A 19811-nucleotide genomic window follows, 5' to 3' on the forward strand; every position below is an offset into this window, starting at 1 on the left:
CGTTTTTGCATGCACATGCGAATGGATATGAAGGCTAACATTAGCTTGGTGAATTTAACTTAATTTTTTATTTTACTTACTGTCATTAAATGACATATCTCGTCGACTCTACTTGGGGTTGCAAGTATGATAAATTAAGTGTTTAATTTGTATGTTTTAAAAAGAATAAAAGGCCAGCTAACGAGAGCTAGCTTGTTATTTAAGTTGAAGGACTGTTGACAACAAGGTCTGTTGACCTTGTTAGTCGATTTTTTATTGCTACACATCTTTGTTGACGTTTAAGATGATTAGTAACCCGTAATGTAAAAAATATAATAAAGTGAGAGTTATAGCTTAACATTACATTTAAAGATTATTTCTACATGATCTGCAGGATGTATTCAAAATAGTAGAATAAATAGATTTCCTGCACATGCTTAGATAACAATAAAAAGTCCATCAGCACAGTATAAAACCCACAACATGAATACTAGGATGACAAATGAGGTCATGAGATGGTCACTGCGCTTTTGCTATAGGAGGTTTCCATGGAAACCTCTCAGTACTCCAATGCCAGCAGCATTTGACAGCATAGCTTTAACTAGAAATGACACAATCTGCTGTTGGGGCGGTAGAAGGAACCAAAATTACCTTTCTGGGACTCTTGGTGCAACAAGATTCTTCTCTCATGGAGGAAATCAGAATGGGGACCTAGAGGAGAGCAACAGTGTCACCTCAGAGCGCTCACTTTCTACTGACACTAAGATTGACCAGACCTCCTCACAGCAGAGACATCGACGTTCCCATTTCCAGGATCTCCTGCATCAATGTGGCTCCCCATCAGACGTGTTAGACCTTGCATCTAAGTATTCAGCCACAGTTCACCAGGTCAGCAACTGTCTCAACCAAATGTGGACGTCCACTAAGAAGATGTCAGACGAACAACGGCGCTATGAGTTGCAGCTGATGTTTGAGCATCCTGAATTCGATCATCTTTTGCAAAGGGCGATGAGGTCCATAAAGCACATGCGCAACAATGATGTAGCTTACTCTCTGTTAAGCATGGTCAATCTGGGGGTTCCTCAGCAGAGCCGTGTGATCCAGACCTTTGTACGAACTTGCCAGGTTAGAAATTGACCTTTGTTTTGCAAAGGCATTGTTGGGTTTTCATGTTAAGCTCAAATTTATTTTATTCCCAAACAGGAGAGATTGAATGAATTTGATGTAAAAACGTTGTCTATCTTGGCCTCTGCTCTGGACCATATGAAGGATAGTCAGAATGCCGTGGCTCTAAAGGAAGGCATGAGGTATCACTTTGATATTCTACTTTGATATTCTACTCCAAGTGTTGGAAAATAATTTAAACTTATTTTACACTAATTGTTCCAATGTTTCAGGCTGGTGGTTGAGATGCGTCTTCCTGAGATTAAAAATGTCTTGGCTCTTCAGACCATGATGCGACTCCTGGGAAAAGATGCACCAAAGGAGCTCAAGCAAAAACTAGAGGTAAGCTTGAGTCTCATTTAAATACTTTTGTTTTAGATTTTCTCTGGTGCCTGAGAAACACCTTGCATAAGTATTCATGATTGCTGAACTTGTTTCTTGCTTGATTTGATTTTGTTTTTACATTTACTCACATTACAGCCACGTTTCTTATTGTATAACTTAATTATGTTTGTTTGGTACTACTTTAAATCATTCAAGAAGTTTGAAGTTTAACGTAAAAAAGGTATTCAAATTTCCTACTTGGAATTAGTAACATATTTGTTGAGTTTAATTCAAAACAGTTTCTAGATCTGGGCTTTATGTAGATCAGAGGTATTCAAACCTTTTGCCACATATGCCAAAATCCTTCATCTGAAAGTGCCTGCAGGTCACAAAAACCTGATGTTTAAATTTAAATTTTCATAAAATTTTATTATTTTTTTTTTATTCTCAGAGACAAGAACTCTAATTAAAAACAATGTCTAAAAATAAATGAAATAAATTGCAGATTTGGGTTCATCCAGGTCTGTTTTTTGAATGAAAGTTGGTGGACATTTGTTTTACTTTCACTTTAAAAAAAAAAAAAAAGCCAAAGCAAAAGTAATGTTTATTTAAAAAAACATATTTCCCTTGAAATAATTTAAATTTGCTCAAATTGTAAATAAGTTGTCATGTTCATCAACCCCCTAGCCTAGTAAACTAGCCCCAAAATAATTTTTTCCTGCAAATTTTAATTACACATGTAATCTCACATTTAGTCTTGTTAATCAGGCTATCAACCCCCTATAATGACAGGTCAAGTGTTTCATTCTTTTATTATGGTCCCAATGTTTCAGGCCAGAGGCCACAAAATAGCTCCTGATCCACATTTTTCACCCCTTAGTTTAAAGCTATTTATAAACAGGCTTACGTTTTGATCTAAAAAAAATGTTATTATAGCTCGGCTGCTGTGTTTAGAGATTTTGTCCTCCTGAAAGCTAAACCTGCATCCCAGGTCTTCAGTTTTTTGCAGCTTCTAACAGGTTTTCTCCAATAGAAAAGAAAGAAAGTAAATCAGACCTAAATTTGGCTTATGGTTACACGATGTAAAGAGAATAATTTGCTATTAAATTGTTTAGATTCAGGGTCTTGGTTGCTAAAAAACCTAACGAGTCTTTAAAGCACTTGATATGTGCTTTTTACAACTTTTTCTTTTTTTGAACTTTAACACCTTGCTTTTTTTTACCCTAAATCCTTCTTTTGTTGTTGTTTTTTTTATCTGAATCTATCTGTTATCTTCTTCTGAATCCAATCTGAGTCGTCAAATATTCTGTACCCTGTGTGTTGCAGAGAAAGGCTCTTTCAATGGCAGACGAATTCAGCCTTCCCAATGCCCAATACATGATCTCCACTATGGCCACTATGGGCTTTCACTCCAAACCACTGCTGAAAATTTGTAGTGGGAAAATCCAAGGTAAGATTTTATCCACAAAAAAGATCTGTTGATGACTGCAACCATTTTTCATTTCTATTTTCTGTTGTATCTGTGTTTTCTGGTAGAAAACCTTCATGGCATCCCTTTTAACAGACTCTACAACGTGCTGCAGTCCTGTAGGGAGCTTCTCTACAGAGACATAGATCTACTTAATAGCGTTTCAGGCTATGTTGCGTCAACGCTTGACATATGGACTAATAAACAGGTGCTAAAAATGAGCATTTATTTTGTCCTGATGTTGTAAGACTTACCAACCACATTCAGGTCATGAAAACCTGGCCTCTTTTTTGTTTTGTAGCTGGTCTTCTTCCTGTCTGTGTTTGAGGACCTTCTCTTCTGCCCCACTTCCTTAATGGAGGCCTATACTGAGAAAGTGATCACTAACGCCGAAGCCCTCACCCTGAAAGACCTTCTGTGTGTCCTAAAAGTTTACTCCTCTTTTAACTATGATCTGCGGCATCATAGACAACAGTAAGTCTCCAACCTTTCCCGACCAACCAGACTCTGCGGACTTTAGAGATGTTTTTACTTTTATTGTTTTTAATCTGGCGGTTTTAAACTGTAAAAGTGAACTTCTATTTCATTGAGACATACATTTGTTGAGTCATTAATCCCAATGATAATGATAGGAATTTAATGGGTTGATTTTAAATTTTAATCAACTCCAAACAATGTGCAAATATTAAGCTTTGAAAACTATTCTCAAAAGGTTTGTAGCGTTTAAAAATGTCTGGGGAATAGATTGGGTCATTTTAGCTCATAGTTGCAGCATTTACACACAGAAAAGAATGACTAAATATTATTTATTATTATGAATATTATTATTAGTTGGAATGCTTTGCCTGGTACTGTGTGGACACTTTTTTGTCTTTAAGTGTGACCACTTTTTGCATATTTTGTAAAATGTTTAAAAAGCATTTAGTGCTTAAAAGTTGAAGATGGTTCAGTTTAGAGGTTTAAAAAAAGAAATGCTTTTGGGACTCCAACAGGACTCCCTGGTTTGTTAGTCCCTGTTAGTATGAACTAACTTTTTGAAAAGATAATAGAAGTGTGTAATTTTCCTCTTTATTTCCTTTGGTTATACAAACTGCATTTTAGTCGCAGCTTTTACTAAAAGACTGGAGTTAAACTCGTAATTATTTAACTCCCTGTCAGATTTAAAGGTGAAATCGTTTACTTTCAAAGTAGATGTTTGCATCATATAACAGAAATCAGAAAGTAATCTCTCATAAGATAACATTACATGCAATTGGGAATTGAAATAGTACTGAAGGGCAGCAAGATTGATAATCCTCTTTAAAAAAGTTCGGAGTGTATCACCTATAAAAGGCAAAAATACTGTGGTTCATTTCAGGTAAATGCTACTGATTGGTTTGATTATTTGAGAAAGAATTTGGAGTCCTCTTCTGGCCCCTTGTACCTGCAAAACCCTCTGTCAGTTCCCTGCCTGCCCCCTGAGTAGAACTAACAAAACAAGGGGAAATCAAAGCAGAATGCATATTTGTTCCTACAGTGCAGGATCTGTCTTTAGGGCAGACATGCCCAAAGTCGGTCCTCGAGGGCCGCTTTCCTGCAGGTTTCCCTGCTTCAGCACAACTGATTTTCATTGATAGCTAAATAACGGGCTTTTGCTGAACTGCAGTTATCAGAATCAGCTGTGCTGAAGCAGGGAAAAGCCGAAAACCTGCAGCACAGCGGCCTTCGAGGCCCGACTTTGGGCACGTCTGCTTTAGAGCCAGAACTCTGATCTCACACACAGCAGTCACCAGTTCTTACCTTTATTCGGAAATGTTGTATATCTTTGCATCTCTGTTAGAAGTTAAACATAGTTTTTTAAACAATCATAAAATTAAGATTGTATTGGACAAAACAAAGCAGCGATGTTCCCTTAAGGATGTTTTTTACTGTCTTCCCTCTTACTTGTAGAGTAGCACTCTGTGGTTTATGCTTTGCCTTTTTTGTCTTCGTCTTATAAAAACATTTCGGTCGATATTAAAAAATAGCACAAAAAAAAAACATTAATGATTGTTCCCTTAAGTGTTCTGTTGTCTTTAGGGATGTTTATGGGGTTTTTTTTTCTCTCATAACTCAAAGGTTTCTTGATAGTCTCAGCAATGCTCTTAACTCCTACCTTCCCAAGATGTCTGGTTTTGAGTTGCTAAAGGCTGTCTACTGTCTGTGTCTGCTGAACCACTTCCCCTCTGCACTCCTGGAGCAGCTCCTGAATGATAGCATGTTGGAGCAGCTTGCATGTAAGGATAAACTATAACCTATAAACATGCACTAACTAGTTGGGCTGTTTGCGTTTGCATATTTAAATTAAAGCAAATTCTTTCTCCTCAGCTGGAAAGTTCCCTAAAAGCAGAGAGACAATGTTTCAGAGAATTGATCTCTGTCTCCGTCTTGACCGTCCTCCTCTCCCTAAGCCCCTGACTGTCCCCTCATCTGCCCTGGGAGACCCCGCCTCCAGCAGCCAGTCAGTTAACCCACAGCTCTCAAAGAGCCTGCAGAGTGTGCTGGCGGATCAGGAGAACGCAACGCTGCAGGAAATGTCGGTGGTGGAGAACTTCTACGTCATAGGTAAAGATGCAGCGTTAAGGAAAAATGTCAAAGTTAATAATCTGGTTTATTACAACCTTTTTTTTTAAATGTTTTTAACTCCAGATGGTCTTATAACCAAGCCGCTTCCGAGCCAAACAGATGTGATGGAAACTAGTAGTTCTCCAGCAGACAGCAGTCAAAGGTAAGGAAAAAAACAGCAGTAGACTGTGGTTGGAAGCAAGTTCAAGCTCAGTCTGCAAATCAGCAGTCTGTGGTATTCTTTTTTTTATGTATGATTGTAAATGCTTGTGTCATATTTGGTAAAGTGTGCTGTGAAAGCTGCAATGAGGATGTTTCCAGGCGTTCACATGTGTCTGGAAACTCCCACAATAAACATCAGTTCTAAAAAGAGGTAAAATACAGAATAAAAGTAGAAAACAAAAAAAGGACTAGTCAGTGTGTATTTACATAAAAACTTGGGTGAAATCTAATCTAATCTGTTTTCTTATTGATAGAGATTGTTATATATGTTTTCCTTGGAAATGAAAAAGTTCTCATGCTGCTTTTAAAAAAATAACATAATTTTCTAATAAAAAGTTTGTAGATGTAGAGGTCACTAATATCTTCTTTTGAAAGTTTTGGAATAGCAGCAAGAGCATTTTTGTGGAAAAAAGATTCACCTTTTTACCTTTGGATCCTTTGACTGTCATGTATTACCATCTCTAAAGGTTTTTATTGTTGCATTTTAGAGAAAAATGTGGTTTTCATTTAACTTTTCCATTTATTTTCAATAATTTGTTGGGCTCTGTTGTTATTTGGATTTCTGTCTATATTTATTCTCTATTGCTATGAATCCTAACTTAAATACTTGGAAAATGCTAGAATAAAGACAGTGGGTTTAATTTCTGTGCAGGACTGTTAGAGCTACTCTTTTAAATTGGCTTTGGATTGAATATATGCAGCACCTTCCTCATTTGTTGGTATTATAAAGAGGGATACAAACACTGATTATTACTGAAATTAGTCTTTTTTTTATTGTAGTAGCAAAGGCACAGTGGGAAAACTTAAACTTTCTTTAAAAGTATAGATATTGTTTGATTTAATTATTTCCCTCCTTAAGTCTCAATGTCAGATTAAAATTTATGACAATTACGTCTTTTATGGGCGGGGCTTAACTGTCCATCTGTCCATTGTGAAATCATAATTCTCCCAGGAAGTGATCAAGGTCTTTAAGCAGCAAAGCAAATCCTGACAATCTCACCATCAGGATGAAATTAATCTATAGAAAGTCTATAGAAAACATTCCCCAAAGACCTGATCATCTGGTTGTTTATTGAAAAATATGAGATTTTTTTTAGGTTTTCAGGAGTTCAGCTGTGGTTCTGGAACTCCTAGATGACATAAAACTCTCCCAAAAACTCTCTCTTTTTTAGATGAATCAAGAACTGAACTATCTATTGAGGTAAATTAGGAAACTAGAGGTTCGAATGTTGTTCTGAGTTCTCCTGTGGCCTATTGGATAAGTCGTTGATGCACTCTAGGGTGTCATTTTGGAAGGACTGACAGTCTTGGAAAGATTTTCTCCCTTTCATGAAGAATGTCTCACGGTTATTGGAGCTCATTAGAAATGTTCCCTTTCAGGCTAATTAATGCCGATGTCCTTTGTTCTTTTCTTCAGAGCAGGATATCTAGCCGTTTTAACATATTTTTTAAGATATGTTGTCAGAAAGGTTCCATTTACATTATTTTCTGATAATATATGTTTGGCAGTAATCAGACCTGGATTTAACTTAATTTTCAAATTCAGAGTAATCAGAGTAATTTCAAGATCAAACAAGGGTAATTATATTTTCACATCAGACAAGATAGTTTGGATTATTTTTCCTCAATAAATGACGTCAATATTTAAAAATTGCATCTTAATATATTTTCTTGATATTCTAAAATGTGTTGATTTAAAATTGCAGGCGCACTGATTACAGGTTACCTTCTGATCATAGATTCCTGATCTTTAAAAAGCCTGACTTGCTAATTTTGATTTTGATACAGATTTGGTTTTATAACTGACTGTTATTTTTATCTTACTGAAAAAGCACTTATCATTGCCTGTAAAACAATAAAAAAAAAAACTCTTGAAACATCTGCTTTCAAATATAAAGGTTTAAAGCAATGACAGTGGGTGACTTCCAGACCTTTACAGAGGTAGATCGGATTTGGAAGAAAAGATCAAGATCGGCTTAACGTCTAAATATCAGCCGATAACAGCTCTCCCAAAATTAAGAAAATCGGTGCATCCCTATTTGAACTATCTGAAGGAAAAAAGCGAAAACATATGAAGTCTGTAAGAAGGCAAAACCAAATTCAAAAGACTGTTTATTTGAAAACTGTTTCATCACAATCAGTCAAAAAAAAAAAACAGACACAAAACTTAATAATTTTATACATCAAAGTGGCATTGAGTTGTAATTGAATATTCTCAATAAAAAATTGGTAACAAAAAAAAAAAAAGTTAAAGACGAGAACTAGTAGTATTGTCAACATTTAACTTCAGGCCATATTATTGTTTTAGGGTATAGTTACCTGGAAAAAAAAACATTAAAATATGATACAGACAATGTTAAATCAACAGAAATGATTAAAAATTGAAATCTGTGAAAAGATTTTTGCAAAATGTTATCTCTTATCTTTTATGTTTTTTTATTTTAAATATGTCACTCCAAAACATACATACATTTAAATTCTCTGTATACTAACTTAATCATTAAAAAAAATTATACTGACACATGTATTAATTATTATTGGGTTGTTTTTTTTTATTTTTTTATTCTAGAATTGCCGTTATTTATGCACCAAACTCTACTTTTTGCTACGGTACTTCCCACCCTCGTGGCCCACTCGCTCTCAAGATCCGTCATCTGAAGATCCTGGGATACACTCCTGTATTGGTGAGACTTATGTTTGATTTTACTGATAAATCTCTTCCTGTTTTCTCTTGGTAGCAACTGAAGTTACCAAATTACATTTATCGATTAGCCTTTGCTATAGATGTGATGGCCTTTATTGTGAATTCAGGTTGTTTTAGAGAGTTGAAACCTTCAGAAAGTATCTGTTATCATCCGCATAGAGTGTGACATTGATAAAAAACACCCAGGTTTATGTAGCCGCCTGTGTTGCAAAGTCTGTTTAAATCAGTTGAAGCATATTTTGCATGTTTTCTCTTTCCCTGAAGGTAACAGAGCAGCACCTACAGCCATTGTCTGAGGAGGAGAGGACAGATGTTATACGAGGACTTCTATTTCCAGAACATGCATCAGAACCACAAACAAAAGAGGAACATGTCGAATCCGGAACAGTTTAGACGGTGTAAACAAGACCAAAAAGCCACGTAGGAATGTGTGCAGATTGAAAGTTTGTTCAGTTGAAAACCTGTACATAATAAAAATAATAAAGTATTTTAAAACAATAGGCTCTGAATGTTTTCTGCATTTAGGTAGAGCTAAAAGATCAAATATGATTTTTTGTTTTAACATAAATAATTGTTTTGGGGCTATTTATAGGATGTTATGTAGGTTTAAAAAAGCGTTACAGCAATTACCTGAGCTGATCTTTTCTTGTGCTGTTGTTTTTTTAGTCATTATGGAAAAATGGAGTGATGACTATCAAATGACAAGTGATTTCAATATGTTTTAGTCATCTGCTTGCCTTCCCCGGCAGCTTCAAGGCTTCACAGAAACACTAGGCTAATTTTGTCAGAACTTGCGGTGGTTATGAAAAACCTGCTACTAAATGAAACCAATAAAAGCAGCGTGAGCGCTTGCACAGAAAGTGCAAGGTGAGCACGGTAAAGGTGGAGCGCTTTGAAGCCGCGACCTCTGCAGAAAACCCATACCCATAACGAAATGATAAAAGGAGGGCAGGAAATGGTGCAACTTGTTATTTTCAATCTGCTTGCAGCTCCATGTGTTTCTGCTCATCATCAACCTCTGTATAATCTCAATGTAGTTTCTCTGAAAAGAACCCAGAAAGGTGTTGCGGCTTGCAAAACTGTATTTATCTTTTTGTAGTTTGTGGTCATTCTTGATCCACAAGGTGTTGCACTGATTTACAAACTGAAAAAAAGGCTCTTTAAATGTGGTTAAATCCCCTCATGAAGGCACCACCTTCTGTTTTGACCACAAAGATGAGGGGGTTCCTGACTTCGCATGACTCGTTACAGCGAGTGAAACAGGAAGTCAAAAAAAAAATCTGCCCTTGTTTCTAAAATACACACAATTTCTCAGACACCCACTTAAACGAAGTGTTGCTACACAAAAAAAGTCTCTTTAAACGAAATATACAGATTAAACACCCCAATTACAACAATGTTATACTTATTTTAAGCTCTAGACACAGTCAGTGTGTTGAGGGAGAAGCTAGGAAAATAATCCAGTGACGTCCGAATCATCAGAAGTGTTTTGGTATAGGATGCTGGATTCCTCTTTTCTTCCTGCGGTTTGGAGGTGCTTTGGGTTTGGTGTTGATGTAGTCATTCTGGGAATCTGCATCCTGCATTTTGTGCTGCAAGACAAAAAGGGGAGCAGCTGATATATTGACATCAAGACATACTGTCACGGAGTAGCAAGTTCTTTCCTGCATTTTTCAACACACTTCAATTCGGTTTATTTATATAGGGCCAATTCACAACACTTGTCATCTCAAGGCACTTTACAATTCAACCAGATCATCCAATCAGATTGATTCAAAGTTTTCTATCTAAGGAAAACCAGTTGATTGCATCGACTCATTGACTCAAATGCAATCCCACACACTAAGCATGCTTGTAGCGACAGTGGAGAGAAAAAACTCCTTTTTAACAGGAATAAACCTCCAGCAGAACCAGGCTCAGTGTGAGCGGCCATCTGCCGAGGCCGACTGAGGTTCAAGAAGACAGTAGCAGAGTGGGAGAATAGAGATAGAATGAAGCAGAATGATGAAATGGGGGTCCCTATGTCCTCCAGCAGTCTACGCCTATAGCAGCATAACTATAGAGATAACTCAAGATAACCTGAGCCACTCTAACTTTATCAAAAAGGAAAGTTTTAAGCCTAGCCTTAAAACTAGACAGGGTGTCTGCCTCACGGACTAAAACTGGTAGTTGTTTCCACAGGAGAGGAGCCTGATGCCCACTTAAAGCACATTAAACTTTTTAGTGTTAAATTTAACACCAATCCAAGTACATTTGGTCCCATTCAGAATAAGTATTAAATTAGAATAGAAGAATAGAATAGAAAATTCCTTTATTGTCCCACAATGGGGAAATTCAGGTGTTTACAGCAGCAAAAAGGTTATAGAAAACAATAACTCTCTACATAGTGTATATTTTACTCCAGTTGTTGTAATAACTCTAAAACAGTCAGTGTACTTTAACAATATGGATTTTACTGTGTAGAAAATATCTAAAGAAAAAGGTGCATGAAATACTTCAGGTAGGTAGATACACCTGAATTACAATTATTTAAAGTGTCTCAAAAATTTATATAGTCCTGTTAAATGTTTCTGTAACCAAAAAATGATTTGTTTAACATATTTAAAACTTTTTTTTTCATTGTACTGTACAATTCTACTAAGAAAAAAAGCATATTAAAAGGTTACAAATGCACTATGACACTCTTAAATGTTACCTACACTGCAAAAAAATTAAAAGTTGACAGACTTTAAAATGTTAAGGCAACAAACTTCAGCAAATTTGTAACTTTAGGAATTAAACGTAATCATTTAAGTATTACTTTTAAGTTCACCAAACATTGAATTCTGTTATTGCAGCTTTAGATGCTAATTTTTTTCTCTTACTTAAAAATCATACTTTTCTTTCTAAATGGAGAAAATTTGTCATCTACATTTTATGTCATCTTTTTTTTGTTTCAGTAACAGTCTGATTTTGAATTCTCCTACCAAGACATACATATTGTGCTCCCTAATCATTAAGCCCCTCAACTGTAACTTAACTACAGGACCACTTTCAACTCAAATAATTAAATAAGGATTCATTCTCAATGTACAGAAAATACAATGTTATATTGATTAGCAGCATCACTTTAGCATCAATTTATATTCTTAAAATTTAACATTAAAATAATATTGAGACTCTTCACTCAAAAGCCAACTTCAAAAGTTGGTTTTGCAGTATTTCACAACAAAAACCCAAAATTTAGTTGAATTTTCACCTTTTGAAATAACCAACAACTTAAAAGAACTCACTAGATAATGTTAAAGATTATAAATACCTTAGTTTTCTGAGCTGATTTAAATAATTGTTGCTATAATTAACTGAATTTTTCAGGATTACACGACAAAAGTAGTTCAACTCTTAAAAAAAGTTGTTTTTTTTACACTAATCAAAACAGCTTTTACACTTAAAAGATCCTTCACTCTTCTTTTTTGATAACATAAAATAATTGAATTTACCTCTGCATTTAACCCATCCCCTTGGTGAGCAGTGGGCTGCCATTGTGAGGCGCCTGGGGAGCAGGGTGGCGTTAAGGGTCTTGCTCAGAGACCAAGAGTGGCAGTCTCTGGCAGTGGGGCTTGAACACAGAACCTCAGGATTCCAAGCTCTATCATATGGTGATACCTTACAAATATCCAAATTTATCTAACTACCATAATGTCTCCTGCCCTCTGCCTCCTTCAGTTGATCCTATAGAGTTTCTTTTGGGTTTAGTTCTAGACTCTTGGCAGACAATTTCAGAATTTAGATGTTCTTAAGTTGAAGTCAGTATTTTTTAAAACGTACATTTATCTTAGGTAAAGACAGCTGTTATGGTGCTGTAACTACCATTTGAATTGTTGTCTTTTTCTTTTGCCAGAATAGATATGCACCATATAGCCATAATTACAGCAACATTGCTGTGTGCCATCTGTGTGTAGAGAATACTGCATGGACTGTGAGGGTTAGTTAATTCTTTAAACAACATGTCAGAAGTCAGGCTCTCCACAGCTGTATTATATTTGTTTTAATGCAGCACAAAACTGAAAGATTGCAAATATGATATCCTGCAAGACATTTGATTTGAACTTTATATCAGGTCTATTTACACTATAACTGAAAGTTTAGTTTTTAGGGGGTTATTTTTTTCTTAAATGTAATTGTACAAGATAGAAGCCTCAAAAAAGGTTAAAAAAAATGTCTTTAAATGAATACATCATTCTTGCACCTTTTTTCCAAAATCACTATTTCATAAACTTTAGAGTTATTGACACTATTGGTAATTATGGTTTACATTAGCATTATTAAATAAAATGCTACATAGTGTACATATTTAGAGCAATGCATGCCTTATGTGAAATGCACCAATGCTACATAATTAAGTGTTAGTTTATACAATAAAATAATATAATGACATGAATATGTAGTGTTTCTTTGCAAGTGCTAGTTAAAGTTATAAACTAACTGGTGATACATTTCCTGAGCAGTGATGTGAGTTTTTTCATATCTTTAAACCATCTTTGTGAAAAGCTGATTTTGCCATACAGTAGGGATTTGATATTCTGCTAATCATTAGGTTTAGGCACACAACGTGCAGGTGAGGCACACATTGATGTCATATAATAGGCAATTGCTCAGCGTTTGCATGTGCAAAATGCAATGTTGACATAAAATGGTAATAACAGCATAAATTTGGTTGTCCAATGTGTCTGCCTGCTAGGAAAAAGCAGATATATATATTTTGAAGGCGTCTGGGTCTAAATAATTGTAATTTAGTGAATGTTGCATTCATAAGCCTCCGTGTTTCCATAGACATACATTTCTAGAACAATTTATACATTTTATCAAAATAAATCTTCTATTTGAAACTAAAAAAAATAAGTTGAATATTTATTTCCTGACTAGCTGATGCGATTTTCACTTGATTCTCTCAGTGTTTCTTGTCTTATCATTACCATCAACCCGCTGCAATCTGCAACCTCTCCAAAAACCAACCTTATATAACACAGAGAGGAAAAACTCAATCCGTCAATGTTGTCCTTCTAACTATTAAGATAGACCTGGTGGCACTAATCGGTCTGTGTTTACATATTAATAAAAACGTGGGTGTGGATCAGTGGTTTAAGTGGTTCCTGATTTGATTATTCATATTTCTATGCATCTGTATTCAGTGGCCTATCAAAAAACACTCTTTTTAGGCATGTCATCATATACAGAAATTGCTGAGTGTATAATTTGCACTTTTTGCAAAAATAATGACTGTAACCATGTGTTGCGTGCCAGGAAATACTTTTCTATCCCCGCTATTGGTTTGTACGCTACAAAAAATGTAAATCTATATGAGTAATATTTTCTTCGAATAAGTGCATTTTTTTCTTGAATTGAGGAGGTAAGTGAGACCTTTTGCCAATGGAACAAGACAATTTATATTTAGAATAAGAAAAAAAATATTTCAGTGTCTTATTTCAAGTGTATATTATATAATTAGTTTAAGAGTAAATATACTCATTCCATTGGCAAATCATCTTACTTATCTACTCAAATTAGGGTTAAATACACTTTATTGAAGACACTAATTAACACTTATTAATGCTTACTGATTTATTTTGGATTAATCAATGCTGGTTATATCCAATAAAGAGCTAATGAGCCCAAAACATACATTTAAAATAGCTTAACACCCATAGCATTTATCAGTGCTCAAAGTTAACATATGTAATGTCTACTTATTAATATTCTAATATTCTTTAATGCCCAGTTAACATATATTACAGTTTGGATAACATAAATTGAAATATACTAAAAGGTATAGTGGAGGATTTCCTGGCAATTTTTGAAAAGACCTGCCCTCTCCGCTTAAAACAAGCACAAAAAAAAATGCACATGCAAAACCCTATACCCACTCCTAAGAGGGAGCACCTATTAAACGTGTGCACGAGCGTGCACGAGCCAATTTCTCCTCGTGCGCACTCTATTTGTTGCATTGCTCATAAAAGCTCACTTTCCAAAAGAAGGTTTGCAATTTTTCCACTACGTCAGACTCACCACCAGTGAGTGAAAATGAGGACGAGCACGTAGGACGGCCTTATGTAAACAGATCACCTGAATGATTGACAATTAGGAGGACCACTTATTTAGATGATCCACCCAGAAAAAGAACATCCTCCACTATACCTTTAACATATGATGACTTACAGTTTGTTTAACTTTTAAATCCGTCGTTCATGTTTTTCTTTCCTATCACAACAGAAGCTAAATTTATTTGTGACATAGTTACAGGTATTTTGAAGAGCTATATTAGGGTTTAGGTATGTCTCTTTGAAAGCAACAACATACAAGGCAGAACATTGAACGACTGAGTGTTCCTCCTGTAATGGTGACGTGCAGGAATGTCTTACCCAGATAACCAAGGCAGCGATGGTCACCGCCAGGCTGTAGGTGCAAAGAAGTGCAACAACCAGGATCCAGATCCATATGGGTCTCTGTGGTGTTCGTGGCTCTGAGTCGTCTTTCTTACATGTTCCTGTTTTGTTTGCACATCCTTGTCCTGAGGAAAGCACATGTTAAAGATATTATTTTTAGTTATTCCTGTTTGCACATGAAATATCGAGATGGGTTTCACTTTAAATTTTTGATATATTTACCTTCTTCAAGGACCACGACTGATTTACCTTCACTGGTCACGAAAGGAGGAGGGTAAGACTTCTCAACCTTGCATGTGTAGACTGCTTGCTCTATGTTACCTTCTAATTTAATGATGAAACCTGTAAATTTACCATGTTCTTTCTGTGGGGTGACACCGTGCTGCTTTATGGTTTGGTTTTTTTTGGAAGGCTCTGTGCATATTTTATAAATTTCTATCCGGTTTCTGTAAAGAGTGATAGTAATGTCTGTTGTGTTGTCCATGATGAGGTTTTCAGGCTTGATCTTAGGGCACGGCACATACAAAGAATTGGTCTTTTCTGCTGTTCTGCAGTGAATGTCCCATGGTTGCTCTGGAGATAAAACTGTGGAGGTGATTAAAAAGACAGTTTTTAGCATTTCTTGGATTAATACTTAAAAATGAAAAATCCCTTAAAGGGTATGTTTTGCAAGATGCAAGCTTTAACCATATCCAAAAGAGTTTTGCAAAGAAAAGTGCTCCAAACATTGATGTTTTCTTAAATCTGCCAGTGTATAAATCATACTTTCATTGGAACTTGACGCCCACAGTGGAATTTGCTTCATATCAGCCTCTTTAAGCACTTTTAGCTCTTTCAGAGATGGTGAAAATACAAGTTTTCAAGCGAATGGTACATGTGAGTCAGCCAGTGTGACATATAGAGTCTATTGATGTCAAACAGAACTATGTGCTGCTACACATCTGTTTATAGCTTTATTTTTTGCACAATTTGCTTCTAAATAGTTCTGCCTCATCAAGAGAAAGCATGCATAAAGAGATTACTCAAACTTTTAATACATTTTTGTATTTTCAACATACATACATTATAGAATTGCTGAACTAAAGTAGATAATTATTCCGTCCTTGCTGTAACCTTTGCCATAAGTGTTTTTGCTCCTATATTGTATTTTTTAACTTACCATCACATCTGTTGGGTGATGTGCAACAAAGTAGGATTATCAACAACCAGAAAACTCCCATCATAGCTCCGTCTTCTGCACAGATAGGGTGAACTTGCTTCCAGCAGACGGATAATCCCAAATCTCCTACAAACTCCAAACTCCTCTGATGAGCAGCATAAAGCCGTATGCTGCAGAGGAATCTGATCTGTCTCCCTGATGTAGTCAACCCTGCTTCCACGCACGTGTTCTTTTCATGTTAATACATCAGATCCACGCTTTATCCCCAGATGAACCTCACCCACAGAGCTACAGTAACTAAAGCTCACACTCTCTCTCTATCTCTCTCTTTTCAGAGAAAACATCCTGTGGCAGAAAACGCCTCCTCTTTCAAAGTTTCCGTTGTCTCCCAGAGTTTGTAACCTGCTTTTGCTTACAGTTTGTTAGCAAGAATTCAATTCTGTGTGTACATATGGCAGATATAAAAGATGCATGGTGAGCACACAATTACAACAGGTAATGAACGACACATCAGATGTCCTCTATGCAACTTTCATGAAATAGTATATTTGCTTTAGGTTGAACCCATAAAGTTGCTTTTCTCTGATTATTTCACAGCTAACATTAAATTAATATAAGTTATAAACAAATATGGCAAGAATTTTAACATAAAATCAAAGAGATATCCTTGTTATATCCAATAAAATCGCTTAACATTCATAACATTTATCAGTGGTGGAAAACTAGCATTTTTGATGTAAAGTTAACATATGTAATGTCTAATTAATATTAGAATTCTAACATTTTTTTAATGCCCAGTTAACATTTATTAGAATTTGGATAACATTGTAATAAATGTTAATTTATACTCAACATGAACTGAAATAATATATTTGCTTGAGGTTGAACCAATAAAATTGTTTTTCTCTGATTATTTCACAGCTAACATTTAATTAATATGAGTTATTAATGAATATGGCAAGAATTTTAGCATTAAATTAAAGAGCGAAAAGCTTTTGTGTGGAACCTTCATGACGCAACACCATTTTGGCTGTTTAAAACAGACATATGACAGAATCCTGAGGCTGTAAGGCGTTAAAAAACATTGAACGTCACTTCCTTTTGTAGTTATACAAAATTCCATTGTGATGAAATATACTGAATCTTTTATACTGCAGGGAATTTTAGGTTTCTCAGCAGAGAGTAATATAAATATTTAGAACTAAAGGCAAGCCATGTTTATTATATAAATCATTTCGGTGGCAAGACAATTTAAATAACTGAACATGAGAAAAAGAAAAGTAAATTGCAGTATCTAAGAGGCAACACATATAATTGAATAAAATAAATAATACACATTTAAATAAAATGTATTCAGACAATTCTAAACATTGAGAAAAAACCCCAAAACAAACTCACACTATATAAATGTTTGAAAAGGTATTAGGCTGAAGCGTAAGCTTATTTCGCCCATCCCTCAAAACATCATAAATTCAATCAAATCAAAGAGCTGAGTTACTTTAAATCACATTCCAATCACATTTTTACTTTAGAAGTTATTGCCATTATATTAGGGACAAATGGGTGAGGGAACTACAGGAAGACATAAGTGATGACATGTGGTACAAAGATAAAAAAGTAATTAAAAAAAAGTTAAAAAGCAATGTTAAGGCTTTTGTTTGTGCCACTCTATAAGCCTGGAACTGAAACCCTACCCCAGACATTTTGAACTTCGAAAGCTTCCTGGATGGGAAGCAAAATGTCTTCAAATGGGGAAAACAAAGTCTAGTGGGTTTTTAACTAACTATAACTATGACCTGGATGACTTAGAATCTTCACCAACATGTGGTACACTATCTGTAAATCGCAGGTTACCTCTACTAGATCTAGTGTGGGAGTGGCGGCCTCGTGGTTAGGGCATAGGACTCCTGAGGTTGCGAGTTCGAAACCCACTCCCACAGACTGCCACTCTGGCCACTCTGGCAGCCCACTGCTCCCCAAAAGGGGTTTGGTTAAATGCAGAGAGTTTCTCTATTGTGAGATCAATAAAGTTCAATATATTTTATTTTACTAGTTCTAGGAATTAGAAAATAGTAGTCTGGTTTTTATTACTTCAAAAATAAAAAATAAAAAAGCATTGTTGTCCTTAAAGCAACCCTGCTGGAGACTGTGGAGAAAAGAATGTGGGTCATGCATGTATCTTCTGGCAGTGCTGCAATTTGTCCCAATTTTGGGAAGATGTTGCCAAAGAAATTAATAAGATACTGGTGTACAGCACCCCAAGAACAATACTGTAATTATATTTAAGTTATGTAAAGGGAGCAGAGATTCAGATCGATCTTTAATTAAAATACACTTGGGAACAGCAACAATGGTTCAAACAAGAACCCCCAACAGTCAACAATTAGATGGACATTGTAGAGGAAATTCACAGCTTTTAAGGACTCACTTTTAAAATAAGGTTGCAACAAGCAAAATATGACCATCTTTGGAAATAAATGTACAATTTATATTAATGATTACTGACCACCTGTCATTTGTAAATTGTTCTGTTTCATATTATTTTTTCTTTTAAAAATATTGAAATACTAGTGAAAAAAGAAATGATTTCCATTGATTCACATCTCTTTGCTTTATTTCATAGTTTGTATGAGGATTTCAACTAAGTTTGTTTTGTATAATTACTCAAATAACTTTTATATAATTCACCTTTTATTGTCAAGCTCCTGCCCATAAAAGGATTATAGATATAGATATAGATATATATATCTATATCTATATATATAATATATATATACACAGACAGACAGTCTTTGTGCGTGTGTGTGTTTTCATAGTCTGACTGTCTGTTCAGGCTCTTGCCCACTCAGATTCACAGAAAATTTCATCCACCAAGCTGTCAGGAAGCTAAACTCTCTCCCCACAGCCACATCCTCCAGGCTGTCAGGAAGCTGACCCCCCCTCAAAAAAAAATCACCGCGGACAAACTTTCTCTTGCACTACTATTATTACTATATTTATGTACTGTTCTTTTGCACTGTTACTGTTACAAATATATTTTACATAATTGGTAAAAAATAATATTAATGATATTTTTTATGCTGCCATTACCATCTGCCTTTTTGCACTAGCAGAAGTATTGTATATTTTATATTATTGTACATTTTATATTTTATTGTGAAATTGAATGTTTAAATTTTAGTATTAGGAAATGATCTTATCTGTTGTGCCTGTGCACTTTATCTGTTTTACTGTTGGTGAATGAGAAACGGACGTCCTCTCGAGTCCTTGTATGTCTGCTGAATGTGAAGAATTGACCTTAAAGCTGACTATGACTTTGCAATGTTATAGACCTACTGCATATTGAGAAAATTTAGATCTTAACAATTGGGAGACGGAGACGCCCCAAATATTGACAGGTATTTCGCACACTGCCAACAAGCATCATCTTCTTGAAGCATTTGAACTAAACGCTGCTTCTCATGTTTTGTTCTGATTCTGGAAATGCAATGTTGATTAGAGCCTGAATAACAGACTCAGATTGAATTAAATATGTAACTGAGTATGGTGGCTTTGAAAATATTCAAAATGTAAGTTTAAAAAAAAAAAAAAAAAAGCAGAAATATTTTAGGGGCGTAGTGAGGATTATAGGGTATAAACACCTGCCAGGAGGAAGGGAAACTGCACATGATTAGAAAAACCTGACTCTTCTTCCTCTTGCTGGTCAACAGCTTGGTCATACACAGCTGTGGAATGAAACAGCAAATTTATATATATATATATATATATATATATATATATATATAT

At 35.3% G+C, this 19811-nt stretch overlaps 2 protein-coding genes across 2 annotated transcripts; one reads left to right on the top strand and one right to left on the bottom strand.

Annotated features, from left to right (window-relative positions):
- The first annotated feature begins 7 nt into the window (after positions 1-7).
- Positions 8-8857, top strand: fastkd2 (FAST kinase domains 2). The gene is made up of 11 exons (XM_015388936.1): positions 8-1104; positions 1183-1286; positions 1377-1485; positions 2794-2917; positions 3004-3143; positions 3237-3409; positions 5033-5190; positions 5282-5518; positions 5603-5681; positions 8310-8424; positions 8709-8857. Exons 1-11 carry the CDS (start codon positions 463-465, stop codon positions 8835-8837), a joined length of 2010 nt encoding a protein of 669 aa, XP_015244422.1. The 5' UTR covers positions 8-462; the 3' UTR covers positions 8838-8857.
- On the bottom strand, positions 8297-16299 carry LOC107093724 (T-cell-specific surface glycoprotein CD28-like). The gene is made up of 4 exons (XM_015388937.1): positions 16026-16299; positions 15089-15451; positions 14843-14991; positions 8297-10036 (listed from the first exon to the last, which is right to left on the bottom strand). Exons 1-4 carry the CDS (start codon positions 16087-16089, stop codon positions 9923-9925), a joined length of 690 nt encoding a protein of 229 aa, XP_015244423.1. The 5' UTR covers positions 16090-16299; the 3' UTR covers positions 8297-9922.
- Positions 16300-19811: the final 3512 nt, after the last annotated feature.

Source organism: Cyprinodon variegatus, unplaced genomic scaffold, assembly GCF_000732505.1.
Source record: "Cyprinodon variegatus isolate N-32 unplaced genomic scaffold, C_variegatus-1.0 Scaffold443, whole genome shotgun sequence".
Lineage (NCBI taxonomy): Eukaryota > Metazoa > Chordata > Actinopteri > Cyprinodontiformes > Cyprinodontidae > Cyprinodon > Cyprinodon variegatus.

Coding starts and splice junctions, on each gene's coding strand:
- LOC107093724 (XM_015388937.1), bottom strand. CDS start 16,089: ATGATGGGAGTTTTCTGGTTGTTGATAATCCTACTTTGTTGCACATCA. Junction 15,452..16,025: donor ATCACCCAACAGATGTGATG/GTAAGTTAAAAA, acceptor TCACCTCCACAG/TTTTATCTCCAGAGCAACCA. Junction 14,992..15,088: donor AGTCGTGGTCCTTGAAGAAG/GTAAATATATCA, acceptor TGCTTTCCTCAG/GACAAGGATGTGCAAACAAA.
- fastkd2 (XM_015388936.1), top strand. CDS start 463: ATGAATACTAGGATGACAAATGAGGTCATGAGATGGTCACTGCGCTTT. Junction 1,287..1,376: donor GCTCTAAAGGAAGGCATGAG/GTATCACTTTGA, acceptor CCAATGTTTCAG/GCTGGTGGTTGAGATGCGTC. Junction 8,425..8,708: donor TGGGATACACTCCTGTATTG/GTGAGACTTATG, acceptor CTTTCCCTGAAG/GTAACAGAGCAGCACCTACA.